The sequence below is a fragment of the Asterias amurensis genome, chromosome 8 (genome assembly GCF_032118995.1).
Source record: "Asterias amurensis chromosome 8, ASM3211899v1".
NCBI lineage: Eukaryota > Metazoa > Echinodermata > Asteroidea > Forcipulatida > Asteriidae > Asterias > Asterias amurensis.
In genome coordinates this window covers 5,709,053-5,722,403 of record NC_092655.1, presented here as the reverse complement: position 1 = coordinate 5,722,403, position 13,351 = coordinate 5,709,053, and the positions used below count along the sequence as shown (strand labels likewise).

At 39.2% G+C, this 13,351-nt stretch overlaps 2 protein-coding genes across 2 annotated transcripts; one reads left to right on the top strand and one right to left on the bottom strand.

Annotated features, from left to right (window-relative positions):
- Positions 1 to 473: 473 nt before the first annotated feature.
- On the top strand, positions 474 to 6,594 carry LOC139940938 (ribonuclease P protein subunit p30-like). The gene is made up of 9 exons (XM_071937344.1): positions 474 to 799; positions 1,882 to 1,949; positions 2,474 to 2,536; positions 3,080 to 3,154; positions 3,617 to 3,772; positions 4,507 to 4,653; positions 5,241 to 5,278; positions 5,828 to 5,907; positions 6,374 to 6,594. Exons 1-9 carry the CDS (start codon positions 721 to 723, stop codon positions 6,592 to 6,594), a joined length of 927 nt encoding a protein of 308 aa, XP_071793445.1. The 5' UTR covers positions 474 to 720.
- A 2,143-nt stretch (positions 6,595 to 8,737) lies between these two features.
- On the bottom strand, positions 8,738 to 13,115 carry LOC139940939 (protein PBDC1-like). The gene is made up of 6 exons (XM_071937345.1): positions 12,969 to 13,115; positions 11,727 to 11,792; positions 10,856 to 10,915; positions 10,127 to 10,267; positions 9,432 to 9,543; positions 8,738 to 8,877 (listed from the first exon to the last, which is right to left on the bottom strand). Exons 1-6 carry the CDS (start codon positions 12,990 to 12,992, stop codon positions 8,777 to 8,779), a joined length of 504 nt encoding a protein of 167 aa, XP_071793446.1. The 5' UTR covers positions 12,993 to 13,115; the 3' UTR covers positions 8,738 to 8,776.
- Positions 13,116 to 13,351: the final 236 nt, after the last annotated feature.

Sequence of the window (13,351 nt, the reverse complement as noted above, 5' to 3'; positions counted from 1 at the left end):
GTTAAACTTCTTACCTCCCTGGTTTCTTGTTTCATTTTGTAATTGTTTGTTACAGGTTGTGTTTTACAGATTGGTTACCTGTTCATGTTTGTTGTGTTGTCATTTAGCCTTCCAGAAAGACTCTGCTAGGGTCACAACGTCAGGCCATTAACAATTTTTTTCATTTCCAATTTGTTAATGTGCAGCAAGTCCTATGACATTGATCAACTCATTTGTTGTTTAACCCCCCCCCCCCCCTTCAAAAAATAACGATAATATTTTTATTTATTGAGAACAAATATATAAAAACATGAAAATAAACCATATAAATACTCCAGATTGCAGATTAGGGCTTCTTTCTAGACTAAAGAAAATATATGAATTAGTTGTGCACATCGTATGGCTTCAATGGGACACCGTAGTGTGCACCACTCTTTTCTTAAAATGTTGGTTTCACTTGACGATGAGGGCGCCTTTCATTAGACCGTCGAGGATTGCGCGGAGAGGTTGTGTGTGTTTAAAAGTACTGAAGTAGCGAAGTTTGTCAAGTTTTAACAGTTGTCTGCATAAATTCCTCCTTGTTTGTATCATATCTGGTTTACATACTGACGATTTAGGAGCATTAGACGACATATTGCATTTAAAACAAACGTACTAAATCGCTCTACAGCGATTCGTTCACCCCACCTCCCAGTACCGTGTCTTTTTTGTTATGACTTTAAAAAAACAAAGTTGAGCAAAATGGACATGCACGATCTGCACTTGGACGGGAGCTGTGAACCAACTGTACTGAAAAAGTCCTTGGAGTGTGCTGCAAGACGTAAGTTGTATTACTATTTCTTTGTATATGTGTTTCAATGCGATTGTAGATAGAAAAGTTTGTCACTACTTCAAAGTTCGAATGCTAACTGAATAACTGAACTGTTGACAAACTTCTAGTCCGCATTTAAGTAAAATGATTAATTTAAAAGGCAGTGGACACTTTGGGTAATTACTCAAAATAATTATTAGCATAAAACCTTACTTGGTAACGAGTAATGACTAACTAATGAAGAGGTTGATAATGATAGTAGAAATCATTGTGAGAAACGGCTCCCTCTACTAAAGTAACGTGGTTTTCGAGAAAGAAGTAATTTTCAACTATTTAGAATTTGAGGTCTCGAAATCAAGCATCTGAAAGCACACAACTTCGTGTGACAGTGGTGTTTTTTTCTTTCATTATATTATCTCGCAACTTCGACGACCGATTGAGCTCAAATTTTCACAGGTTTGTTATTAATATGCATATGTTGAGATACACCATGTGAGAAGACTGGTCTTTGACAATTACCAATAGTGTCCAGTGTCTTTAGTATTATAATAAAAAAGTTGAATTTATATTCTTGAAACTATTCCTCTGTCTAACTCAAATTTGAGTGTCTTTACAGTAAGTCTCGTTTTCTTTGGGAATTAAGCCTTTTTGTTGTTAAAGCCATTATACACTTTCGGTAAACATTATTGTCCAAGTCCCACACTTCGTGTATCACAACTTATATATAAAATAACAATCCTGTGGAAATTTAGGCTCAATCGGACATCGGAGTCGGGAGAAAATAACGGGAAAACCCACCATTGTTTTCGCGCGTTTCGCCGTGTCATGACATGTGTTTATAACAAATCCGTAATTCTCGCTAACGAGAATTTGTATTGTTTTACCGTTTTCTCAAAAAGTAAAGCATTTCATGGACTAATATTTCAAGAGAAGTCTTTCACCGTTACCTTCTGTAAACCCTGTAAATTATTTGTAAATCTGTGAACTTTTTTTTCCTTTTTTGTACCGAAAGTGTCCAATGGCTTTAAACGTATAATAATTGCTAGTTGCGATTATCACAACTGAATAATTGCTTTCATTGCTTTAAACAGTTGGGTATGGAGTTGTTGCTATCGGCTATACATCAGCACAAGACAAACCTGGAAAAGACAAGCACAAAGTGAGTTTTTTGTTATTGAATGTATTGTACAACTTTCTTGTAACTTATTGTATGTTCGTAAGTCTGCGCAGTTTGAGGTTAGGTAATGTAGGGTGACTAGACCCGACCATTTTGCTTGCAGATGATAGCCTTACCAGAAGTAGAGTTAAACGCGCAAAGGACTCGTAGTCATTTTAAACACTGATTTTCTGAATGGCCCATTATACACAATATAGACGATGTGACCTCTGACGTCACACGAAAACCATAACATGATTCGCGCGCATACCGCCGGGCAAAACCTTTGTGTTTTGGCAGCCAGCAATCTTACTATGACTACGCAACTCAGTGCCTGGCGAAACATGACGTATATAGTGTTTTGTCAACAGAGGGCGGTTTGAATGTAAACATAGCTCACATCGTCTATATAAACAAACCATTTGTTTTTTTACATACACGCTGCTTTTACAGGTGCATACGTATTTTGCTACTCTCTTGTATTCTTGCTTGCTACACTCTCTTGTTGTTGTTGACTTTTTTTTCAGGAAAAGATCTCTTTTGCTCCACCTTCGTTGAAACTAGACAGTGACACTAAAGCAGTTGTTGGAGTAAGTAAAATATACCAGTTTTGTTTCCATCGACTGTAAAGATGGCTTTTGAATTTAACTGTTCATTTGCCTTGAGTACCAAGTGTCCTACAAGCGCCATACAAGTGCTCATAAGTTTATAACAAATTGCGCACGCAAAGTAGTCAGTTTTGGGAGCCAATCAGTGTTGTTTTTCAGTACATCCGTACCAGGAGTTAGTAATGAGGTGTATCAATATAGTGGCAGCGAGGCTGGGACTCTATACTGCCAGCATGCTAAAGCCTGTGTGAGCGGAGATTGGTTACATTACGGTGGATATCCCTTCCCAGCTCGAGCTCCCGTCCATCGGGGTGTTTCAGGGAACCGTTGGAGCAAATATCTAGCTACCCTCCCACTTTTTACTCGCACCTTGTACAATAAAAATGTACGAGCTGCAACATTTGGCACTGCACATTTCCTTGCAGTAGAATTATGCAGTAGTAGTAAAGCAGACCCATACACTTAGGCTAGTATCTAGTGGTTTATGTTTTGTCGTGTTTTATAAAAACTTTTTTTTAATATTAGGTGCGGTCTAAAGGGTTCAAGCAGCTAACCCGGGTGAATATGGTGCTATCTGAAGGTTCTGAAACACACAAACTGGTAAGCAACGGATATTTGTATTCACTTATGGGGACTTGGATGGGGTGTTTTCAGTTAGTTTTCATGTTTTAATTCTGGTTGTGAAGAATCACTATACCAGCTAAGAACTCCATGAAGAGAAGACAAGGAAGGAAGTTTCAGATTCAGATATGGGAAGAAAATCCCATGGAGAATTATTCCAGGGAAAACGCATGTCGGGGTCTAATTTCACAGAGGTGCTTAACCAGAAAATATTGCTCATGAATCCCCTGTTTTAAACCAAAAATGACCTGGTAACAACATTTCTTTGCTTAAGCAGCTCTATGAAATGGGGTCCAGGTGGGGACTCTTAATCCGAATAGTGCCTTCGGCAGGATTCACACCTGGGTCCCTGTTTTGGAATGCGAGGAAATATACCACTACGCCAACCTGACCATGGTCATGTTAATAGTTATTTAAAAACATTTCTGATCAAATCTTCAGAGACAGGACAATATTCAGTCGTACGATCTTCTAGCTGTCCAACCGACCACTGAGAAAATGTTCCACATGGCATGCACTAAGCTGGAGGTGGACATTATATGCCCTGACATGACAGAGAAGATGCCCTATTACTTCAAGAGGATCGCCATGAATGCTGTGAGTTATCATTGAACTTAAAATGTTTTTGAGGAGTCTATGGGATTTGAGCATTGCTTTCATCGTGAAGTATCAATGTATATTGTAGGGTGTCATAGCCGAGCGGATAAGAGCACCGAACTCGAGCTCTGGTGCTTCTGTTCAGCAGAGTGTGGGTTCAAATCCGGGTTGTGACACTTATGTCCCTTAGCAAGGCAGTTATAATTGCTTCTCTCCACCCAGGGGTACATGGGTACCTGAGAAGGCAGAGATGGTTCTTGTGATTTTTTTAGCTTAGTAGCACATATTAATGTTGCACAGGCTGTATACTTCCCAGTGAGCTGAGATGGTTTAAGGAATGAATTAAGGCCCAGTGACAAGAGGTTATATTGTTGGAAGCGCTCTGAGATCCCTTTAGGCGTGGAAAGCGCAATATAAAAACTGGTTGTTATTATTGTTATTATTTTGACACCGGCCACTCTAAGACATTGACCCGAGGGAATGGAACCAACTCCAGCCAGACTTTTTAGACATTCAAAAAACTTCTGTTATATGTTCTAGATTCTCTGCGAGGCGCTTTGACCTTGTTAAAGACGCTACATTCATTATTATTTTTATCAATTTTAAATTCATTCGTTTTACACACATTCTGTTTAAACAAATTATTTGTTTTATTATTTGTGATCATGATGAATTACTCCCTGAAGTAAATAATGCCACTCAATGTTTTCATTATATTTTTATTTATTTGGAAGGCGGTAGAGAGAGGTATCTATTTTGAGATTCCCTATGCGCCGGCGATTAGAGATGCCACCTTGAGGAAGAATGTCCTGACCAACGCTATGACACTGGTCAGTTTGTGTCGAGGCAAGAACATTATCATCACAAGCCAAGCTGTCAGGGTATGTATCAGTAACACAATATTAAAGGCACTGGACACTATTGGTAATTACTCAAAATAATTATCAGCATAAAAACTTACTTGAGCAATGGAGAGCTGTTGATAATACAATGTATAAAACATTATGGGGAACGGCTCCCTCTGAAGTAACATGGTTTTTGAGAAAGAAGTAATTTTCCACTAAGTTATTTGAATTTGGTTTGGAGACCTCAGAATTAGATTTTGGGGTCCTGAAGTCATGCATCTGAAAGCACGCAACTTTGTGTGACAAGGGTGTTTTTTCTTCCATTATTATCTCGCAACTTCGACGACCAATTGAGTTCAAATTTTCACAGGTTCGTTATTTTGTGAACAGTTGAGATCAGCAAGTGAGAAGACAGGTCTTTGTGTGTGTGATTTGTATGGTTTTCCTGTTTTCGCCTTTCACAAATTATGTGGTTTGTTTGGCCAAGCTGTCAGGTGCAAATGACTCGGCTTTGGTCTTTCTGTTTTGTAGAGTGTGGGTTCGAGTCCTGGTCTTGACACTACTGCTCTAACTAACAACCCCCAAAAGTCTCCCATTGATCATACTTTTTGTTTCTTTTTCAGCCTACTGAAGTCAGGGGACCGTATGATGTCACCAACCTGTATCCTTTTAACTCCTGTTTCTTGGAGGTGGGGCGGGGTTCTGGGAAGGGGGTTCCCATAAGTTCATTTGTGCACATGCACTTGATGTGTAAATGGTTACTGTTTTTCCTGGCTGATTGGATTAGAGCATCGGACTTGAGCTCTTGGTTTTTTTATCAGCAGCTTGTAGGTTTGAGTCCCGGTTATGACACCATTGTCCTTATTTAAGACACTTAAATATTGCTGCGTCCTTTGGATTGGTGTAAAGCCATAGGTTTCATTTGTTGTGTAATGCTTGTTAAAGAACCTAGTGCACTTATCAAAAAGAGAAGGGGTTTGCCTCAGTGTTCCTGGTTTGGTTGGCTGCATATTGCGCCACAACACCTTGTAAACAATTACATGGTTTTATGTAAAAGTAATAGGTCTTGTACTTTACACCATAGTCCCACATACTTTGCAGGAAAAATGCTGAATGTTGAAGCGCCAGGAGCATCACTGATTGAGGGCATTTGAGTGCTCTATAAGAAGCTACTATTATAATTATTCCTATTCCTTAATGCAAATCACAGAGGATTATTATTTGGTTTAACCGAACAACAAGCAAAGAATGCCGTGTCGTCAAACTGCAGAGCTGTCTTATATCATGCAGGTGCGTACAGAGCAAATTGAACCCAACTCATTACGGGAATGCTCCATTAAATATAGAGGCAAAAAAAACACATCCTTTTCATGTGACAACTAACACCTGTTATCTCCATGAAATTACTTATATGGATCATGCAAAAATCAGTGGTGCTGCTGAATGCCCCAGGACCCAGACAAAACAAGTTTAATGACCGAAGTAAATTTATGAAACACACTCTCTCACTGGGGTGTATACTTTCCGTAGCCAAAGTTGCCCAATCCGATGCCCCTGTTCTTGACCTTGGTGCCTTGGTTATACGCTTCTCATTGCTTAGTGAAAATGGCCTTTGGTACAACCTGGGAAGCCGCAGCAGAGGAATTATCTGAAGGGGTGGCGAAACTGATGGGTAAATTAAAACAAAAATTGGGTTGAACAAAGAAAAACTTACGCTGTGACCTCACTTATGTTTTATCTCATTGTCCCGTTTCAGCTACGAGACGAAACACAATAAAATCTGTGATGTCACTTCAGCACGTTAACGAACTTACATCACAAGATCGGTGGAAGGTGAGAGCCGGCCAGGAGGCAAGCGGAATCATTGAGGAAGAGGATTGCCAAGAGGAGCTCTCAAAATCAGTCAGCCAGTCGAAAAAGAGACGGAAATCTGATAGTCAATCAGGTATCACCCACAATATCAAGAAAACGAAATGAAACATTCCACTCACGGGTAGGGTCATAATTGGTAACCACTCCAAAAATTAATAACCATAGGGACTGACTTTGTGAGAAGCACTACAGTATACAAATATTGAGTGGCTCAGAGTGGAATGGAAGGAATATTATCGCAGAGTGAAATGGAACAGTCCAAATTTTACCAAGCGATAATATTCCTCCCATTCCTTGAATTAAAGCCACTCAATATTTGTTTTAAATAACTGACATATAGATCCTTGTCATTTGATGTATTCTAAAAGTATAAATGAAAAATCACCCAAATTACCGACAACCAAAAATCATATAGCGTCGCAGAGCGGCAACAATGCACAAATCGGATCACAACCTTATGCACAGGTGCTCCTTTGTTTTAGCAGCGGCGCGGCGGTGCTGTACTGCTCAAAAACATTGGGAACAAGGATGATCCTAACTGTTGAATGGGAAAGGCTATTCCCCAATGCGGATGGGAGCCATAGTGAATGTCACGTGAAGTAAGTTCCACCAATCAAATGACAAGGATCTGTATGTCAGTTATATTATATGAACTATTATAAGAAAGGATTCTTAGAATGGTTTGGATAATTTGATAATTTTTCACCCCAAAACGTTTGATTCTGCGAAACTTATTTTCTGCCTTGTGCCATCGGTTCCGGCACAGCGCAAGCATATCGTAGGACAACCTGAACCTGGCTTCAAATTGCGTGATTCGGCTTCATTCATAAACTGCAATGTTAATCCAAGGTTTAGGCTACATAAAAGTTCAAATTTGCACTAGACTTGCAGAGTCTAAAAATGTCGGTCATGCCTTTTTTACTCCAGCATTACCCAAAGCATCTGAATAATTTTGAAAGGACCCGGGGGAACAAAATAGAGTAAAACCTTCAGATTATATTACAATAATAATAATGAATATTTATTATTATCTACTTCATTACATTTTGTTGAACTTGATATTTACAAATGAGTCTTTTATAAATAACACATTTTTTTGGCATAATGCTATAAAAAGGAAGTTAAACGAAAAGCAAAAAAATGTGTTATTTATGCACATAACTTAAAAGTCTTAGTTTCACCAACTAATCTGATTTACTTTTGAGCACTTAAACGTACGATGAATTGTTTTCAAAATAAATTACTTCCATCAGCAATGAGTAAAGCGAAACAAAACTTTCTTATTCGGGTGTTTAAAGAATAAAGATTGAAAATTGAAGCTGATTATATTTATGTTAACTTAATGGAAAGCATGTATTATTTGATCTTAAGAGAATCATTGACATGATATCGGCATAGCGCAAAAAAAACAGAACAGGACAAGTTTAGTTCTTTTCAATTGACTAAGATTACCTCTTACCTCATTGTGTAATAATACCTTTGAATAACTTACAACTGTGTTGAGTATTGATCCATACTTAAGACAAAATCATGGGATATTTTCTTGGTGCTTAAACAAATAAAATTCAGCTTACACGTACTTTTAAAAACTGTAGAAAGTTCTTTCTCATTACATTCTGGTCTTGTTTCACAAAGTCCACTTCACAAAGATAGTCCTTACTTAGGACTAGTTCTAGGACTGTTTAGGAGTTATAAAAAAAACTTGTTATTTAGGAAAGGGCTAGTTTTAAGTTAGGACGAGTAACTTCTCGTAACTTGAGATAAGACAAGTCTTAACTTATTGTAAAATCCACCCCTTGTAAATAGTAACCTATCAGCCCTTTGAGCTGATCAATGGAACCAAATATTGTCATTATTTCCTAGAAGAGCCACATAGTCAAAAGGCACAATTGAGATTTACATCTCAATTGCACTGTTCTTTAGCTTTAAACTGCAAATCTGCAACACTAAAGCAATGGTTTGCAGTTGATGACCTACTTTAACAGTTATCTGGGATAATGCAATCATACAGGTATAGGAAAGGAGTTGCGTGATCTTGTGCACACGGACATATGTGGCTCTTTGTGAAACAATTGACCTACATCAGCGCTTTTCTGTTTAAATGTATAAGATGCCCCTTTGGGGATGTCGGACTCTTTGTGAAAACGCAAAATGCAATTATTTAGGTATACACCCATTCCTGTACTGAATTTATCAATAATTTGTTATTTTAACATGTGGCTCTTCGTAAAAACGATGAAGATATTTACTGGACTGACGTTTCCTCTTAAATTCTCAGAAGAGCACATCAGCTTGAAGAACCCTCTTTGTCTTGTTTCTTGAAGAGTCCCATGTTAAGGCCTTCGCGATTCCTGGCAATCTCGATGGCGAAGAACTGAATTCTCGTCGCTAGTGCAGAAAAGAACAACAAGAATTCAATAAGAGAATTGTACATACATGCACTAGAAAAATATTTGGTGAATGCAGCACAATGATTTAAAAAATGTTGCTTTAGATTTGTTTTCAGATGTCTTGGTTTTAAACTCAGTGAGTTTGGCGACCCCAACCAAGCCACCGAACACGCAAAAACGCTCAACTGTGACCAATGTTTCTGGTTGGCGTTTCCATAATTTTGGGAATTTTCAAATTTGTTCATCAGAACATGGAAAGATTTATTTATTTTAAGGAAACTTTCTGCAGAATCGAGGAGAGTTGGGCCAATTCTTGTTTAGTTTCAAGGCAGTGCTTTGTAAAAACATTCCAAATGTAAAAAGTACTTTTAATCCCTCAAACCAGGTTTTTAAACAGGAATTTCATCTTAGAGAGAGGGCAAGGCCATTTCAATTTGCAAAGGGCACTTCCATCGTAAACTCTTAAATTTTATGGAAAGTTTTTGGAGGGGCACCAAAAACAGCGGCAATGGAGCCCATATTAAAAATATTAACATTGCGTTCAAAACTCACCAAAGATAGAGTTCTTTTCCGAGTAGCCTTCGGTGCAATCCAATCGTAACAGCGTCCCGTAGTTGAAATCTTCAACAAGGCCTTCAAATTCGTTGCAGAATGGTCTCCATTTCTATCAATGATTGGTTAGAAAGAAATTGTCAGGGAAAAAATTTCTTTATTAATTCTGCACCTGTAATTCTCATTTTGTTTGCTTAGAAAGAAAGGTCTCAGCAGCATTTTACTTTACAGCTTTATGCCCAATTTCATAGAGCTGCTTTTTGCTTGCCACATTCCCGCTAAGCAGAAATGAGCAGGATACCAGTCACAAATTGTACTTGTGACATGGGCCCAATTTCATAGAGCTGCTTAAGCACAAAATTTTGCTTAAGCAAAAAAATCGATTACCGGCCAAGACTCCACTCAATTGTTATGCTAAGTGAACAACAGCTATTTACCAGTCACAATCAATGTATATGGCATAACATTTTGGCCAGTAACATGTGTAAAATAAGCGAGCTGGTTTCGTGCTTAAGCAAAATTTTGGCTTAAGCAGCTCTTTGAAATTGGCCCATGGTAGTTTGTCTGATAACCATCTTCTGGTAAGCATAATTTGTTTATGCTTAGCTGATTGTTTTGTGCTTAAGCAGTTCTGTGCAATGAGGACAGCATTTTGATTCCATTGCACTAAACTCTATGGGGGCCACTTGACTTACCAGTTTGGCCGGCGCTGATTTCAAATCCTCAGGATCTATGACATCGATCTTCAGGTCAGGGAAGCATTCTCTAAATCTTTTGTATATCTCGTCATCTTGGGCTGTGAGTTTCAGCATGCGGTTATCAACCGATGATGCCAGCTGTGAAGGATATGGAGAGAAAATACAGAATCTTATGGCAACTGACTTGCAGGGTTGTCACTAAGCCGGTCGGGCCTGCCAGCACTCAGAGCTACCCAGCAAGACTTACATATAAGCCCGGTTCACACTTCCTGCGAATGCGTTGAGAATTTGACATGAATTTGTCGTCACAATTACTCTGTTTTCGCTGCGATATTTGCAGGAGAGTTGAGCACACTATTTGTTGAGAATTGTGAAGTCAACATTCAAATTGTATTCACAGGAAGTATGAACCAGGCTTCAGCCTTGCAAGAAGAGCTTTACTGACTGGCACTAAGTTCAACCAAAATACTAAATAATTTTCATCAGAAGCCAAGAATAAATCCCAGTATTTATGAAAAAACAAATTGGTTTAATTTTTGTATCCATTCCTGACAATTTCTGACAAATATACTCACTGACTATTCTCATTTTTGTGCATCATAATTTATTTTGCTGGCGGTACTCTAAAAAGAAAAATTATTCTGGCATTTTTGAGAAAATAATCCCAATGGGGTTGAAGTTGAGGTGAAAAACATTTTCTCTTTAAAAGAAAAAAAAGTGACTTACATTGAAGTACGTTTCTGCGTGATGATAGGCTTTGACGGCCCAACCCAACTCAAGGTTTTGCTGTTGTAAAGAGACAAGTAAAAAAATGTTTATCAAGACTGTAGACTGAATTGTGAGTTACTTGAAATGCAAATTTGCCCTATTTACTCCTTGTGCTGAGCAGGGGCGAACATTTACACTGGACCACAAACCGTAAAACCAATGTACTATACCCATAGCAATGGCAACTTCTTGATACTTAGACATTGTTAAAACAAATGTTGACTGCTGTTACTCAGTGAAACCTGAAGCGGTATATTTTCCCTCGGCTTTGCCATGGTAAAAATTCAATCCTTTGTTGGAGGATCACCTTGATGGCGGAACCCCAAAAAGGACATCCATGATCCTCTCTGATGATTAGTGAACTTGCTACACTGCAGCCCCTCCCCTCCCTAGGCCTATAACCCCCCCCCCCCCCCGACCTCACGGCTGACCCAGGCAACAATACAAGGTTGTCCTGAAACATGATTGTGCCACTTTTGGAATACTGAATACAACTTGGGAGTTAACTGCTATCAACCGTGCCCACATTGTGTCCTTGAGCAAGGCACTATCATAACTGCTTTCCACCACCTAGGAGTACAAACGGGTACTTGCATCCTGTTCAGGGGATCAGAAATATTCTCAGTCAATAAATGTCAAGGGAACTGGATATAAACACTGGCCGGATGAGCAATATTGGCTCGGAACAGCCTTTACTTTTATTAAGTGTTCCCATTGGAATTTTGCTTCCTATAATGGATGCCCTTCTTCAACCCAACTAGCTGTACATGCTGTAAGGCGCCGTCTCCCTAAATGCTTCTTACAGCAATCCTAAATGTGCAATACTTACATCATTTGTGTATTTATCTGCTGGTGTCGTTAAGGCGCGGGCAGCTGCACCCATTCCTGTCATACCCTGACAATAAAAAACAAAAACAAAAAACACATTCAAACATTGAAAATATACCGACTGCCATACCACTCTACCATTATTAAATCAATTAAACTTTGAAACAACTGAAGGGGGAAGATGTATATTATTTTCTACATCACCAAGTTTCCAAACTATGAACCATGTGAACAAAAATTCAACTGATCAGCAAAAAAAGAGACTTTAGGCTCGGTCACACAAACCCCGATAACGAGAACGCTATCGGGAATGATGCATGCCCTCGATTGGTGAATGAGCGTGGGTGTATCCTGGGTGGAGCAATTCAACCAATAGAATGCATTCTCTTTGTGATTATTATCGTTTTCGTGACTTGGCCTTTTGTCATACATTTAATTTCAATGTCTTTAATAAGAAACATTGAAAATCTGAGCCAAGAACAGACCCCCCCTGGCTGGGGGCCTGGGGTACACCTGGGCCCAATTTCATGGCTCTGCTTACCGTAAGCACAGAATCGGCGCTTACGGAAGCAGGGAATTCTGTGCTTACGGCAAGTCTATTTCACAGGTTAGCGGCGAATTTTGGCTTCTGCGCGTGCGTACTCCACGTTACTAGGCATTCTACGCCTACAAGGCTAGCGCAAAAATTCGGCGCTTGTGCGTAAGCGGGGAATCGTTTTCGTAAGCGCAGAATTCGGCTGTAAGCAGAGCCATGAAATTGGGCCCAGATGTGACACCTTGCCAGTTGCGTTGGAAAGAGGACCATTCAAAATGAAGCATGATTATGAACTCAGCAGTGAGTGAGTGAGAAGAATCAAATGATCATGATCATGATGAGCTATGCCACTCATGACAGTTGGCCATGATAAACAAGTTTGTTTATGACTAAATAACCTCATTCAAACACACAAACAAACAAACAAACAAACCCGTAACTTTTTCATTCAAACTGATATTTATTTCCATACTTTTGATGGCAGGATCAGGAGTGATCGCTGATCAGTTACTTTTTAAACAGGGGGAGGGTAACCATATTTATTATATTAAACTGAATGTCATCCATTACTAGACATTACAACCAAACATTGTTGAACAACCAACTCACATGACTCGAACCAAAAAGTATTATTATATGAAAATTAATTCACTTTTGTCAGTGATTAACTTTTTTAATGACTTGATTATTGATAATAACTGTCCTCACCAAAGATCCCAGGGCTTCTTCCATGTTGTGCTTTTAACTCCTTTTACCAAGTCCCACACGTGTTCATTGACTCATTTATCTGATAATCACCAGTGTGTTTGAAATGAATGGTCTTGCCTTGAAAAGTGATTCATCGCATGAATCACATTGGCGCTGTTCCGGCCCAACTGTAGAGTTGCCCCAACTGTAGTTGGGACCGCCCAACTTGACTGCTCCAGTTGGGACAGCCCAAAACTATAGCGAGGAACCAAAATAGTCTTAATTTGCAGACGTTGTTGCGTTGATTTGCCACAATTTCTCCAACGTGGAGGGCGCTATCATCAAAGACCGCTCCCACTCTCGTTGAGCGGCGTGCTGTGTGGAGACCGTTCATAGATGATAGC

What these genes read in the sequence shown, in the direction of transcription:
- LOC139940938 (XM_071937344.1), top strand. Translation starts at nt 721, where the DNA reads ATGGACATGCACGATCTGCACTTGGACGGGAGCTGTGAACCAACTGTA. An exon ending in CTTGGAGTGTGCTGCAAGAC is followed by an intron (nt 800 to 1,881) that starts GTAAGTTGTATT and finishes TGCTTTAAACAG; the next exon opens with TTGGGTATGGAGTTGTTGCT. An exon ending in AGAGGATCGCCATGAATGCT is followed by an intron (nt 3,773 to 4,506) that starts GTGAGTTATCAT and finishes TTTATTTGGAAG; the next exon opens with GCGGTAGAGAGAGGTATCTA.
- LOC139940939 (XM_071937345.1), bottom strand. Translation starts at nt 12,992, where the DNA reads ATGGAAGAAGCCCTGGGATCTTTG. An exon ending in AAGAAGCCCTGGGATCTTTG is followed by an intron (nt 11,793 to 12,968) that starts GTGAGGACAGTT and finishes TTTTATTGTCAG; the next exon opens with GGTATGACAGGAATGGGTGC. An exon ending in GGAAAAGAACTCTATCTTTG is followed by an intron (nt 8,878 to 9,431) that starts GTGAGTTTTGAA and finishes TTTCTGCACTAG; the next exon opens with CGACGAGAATTCAGTTCTTC.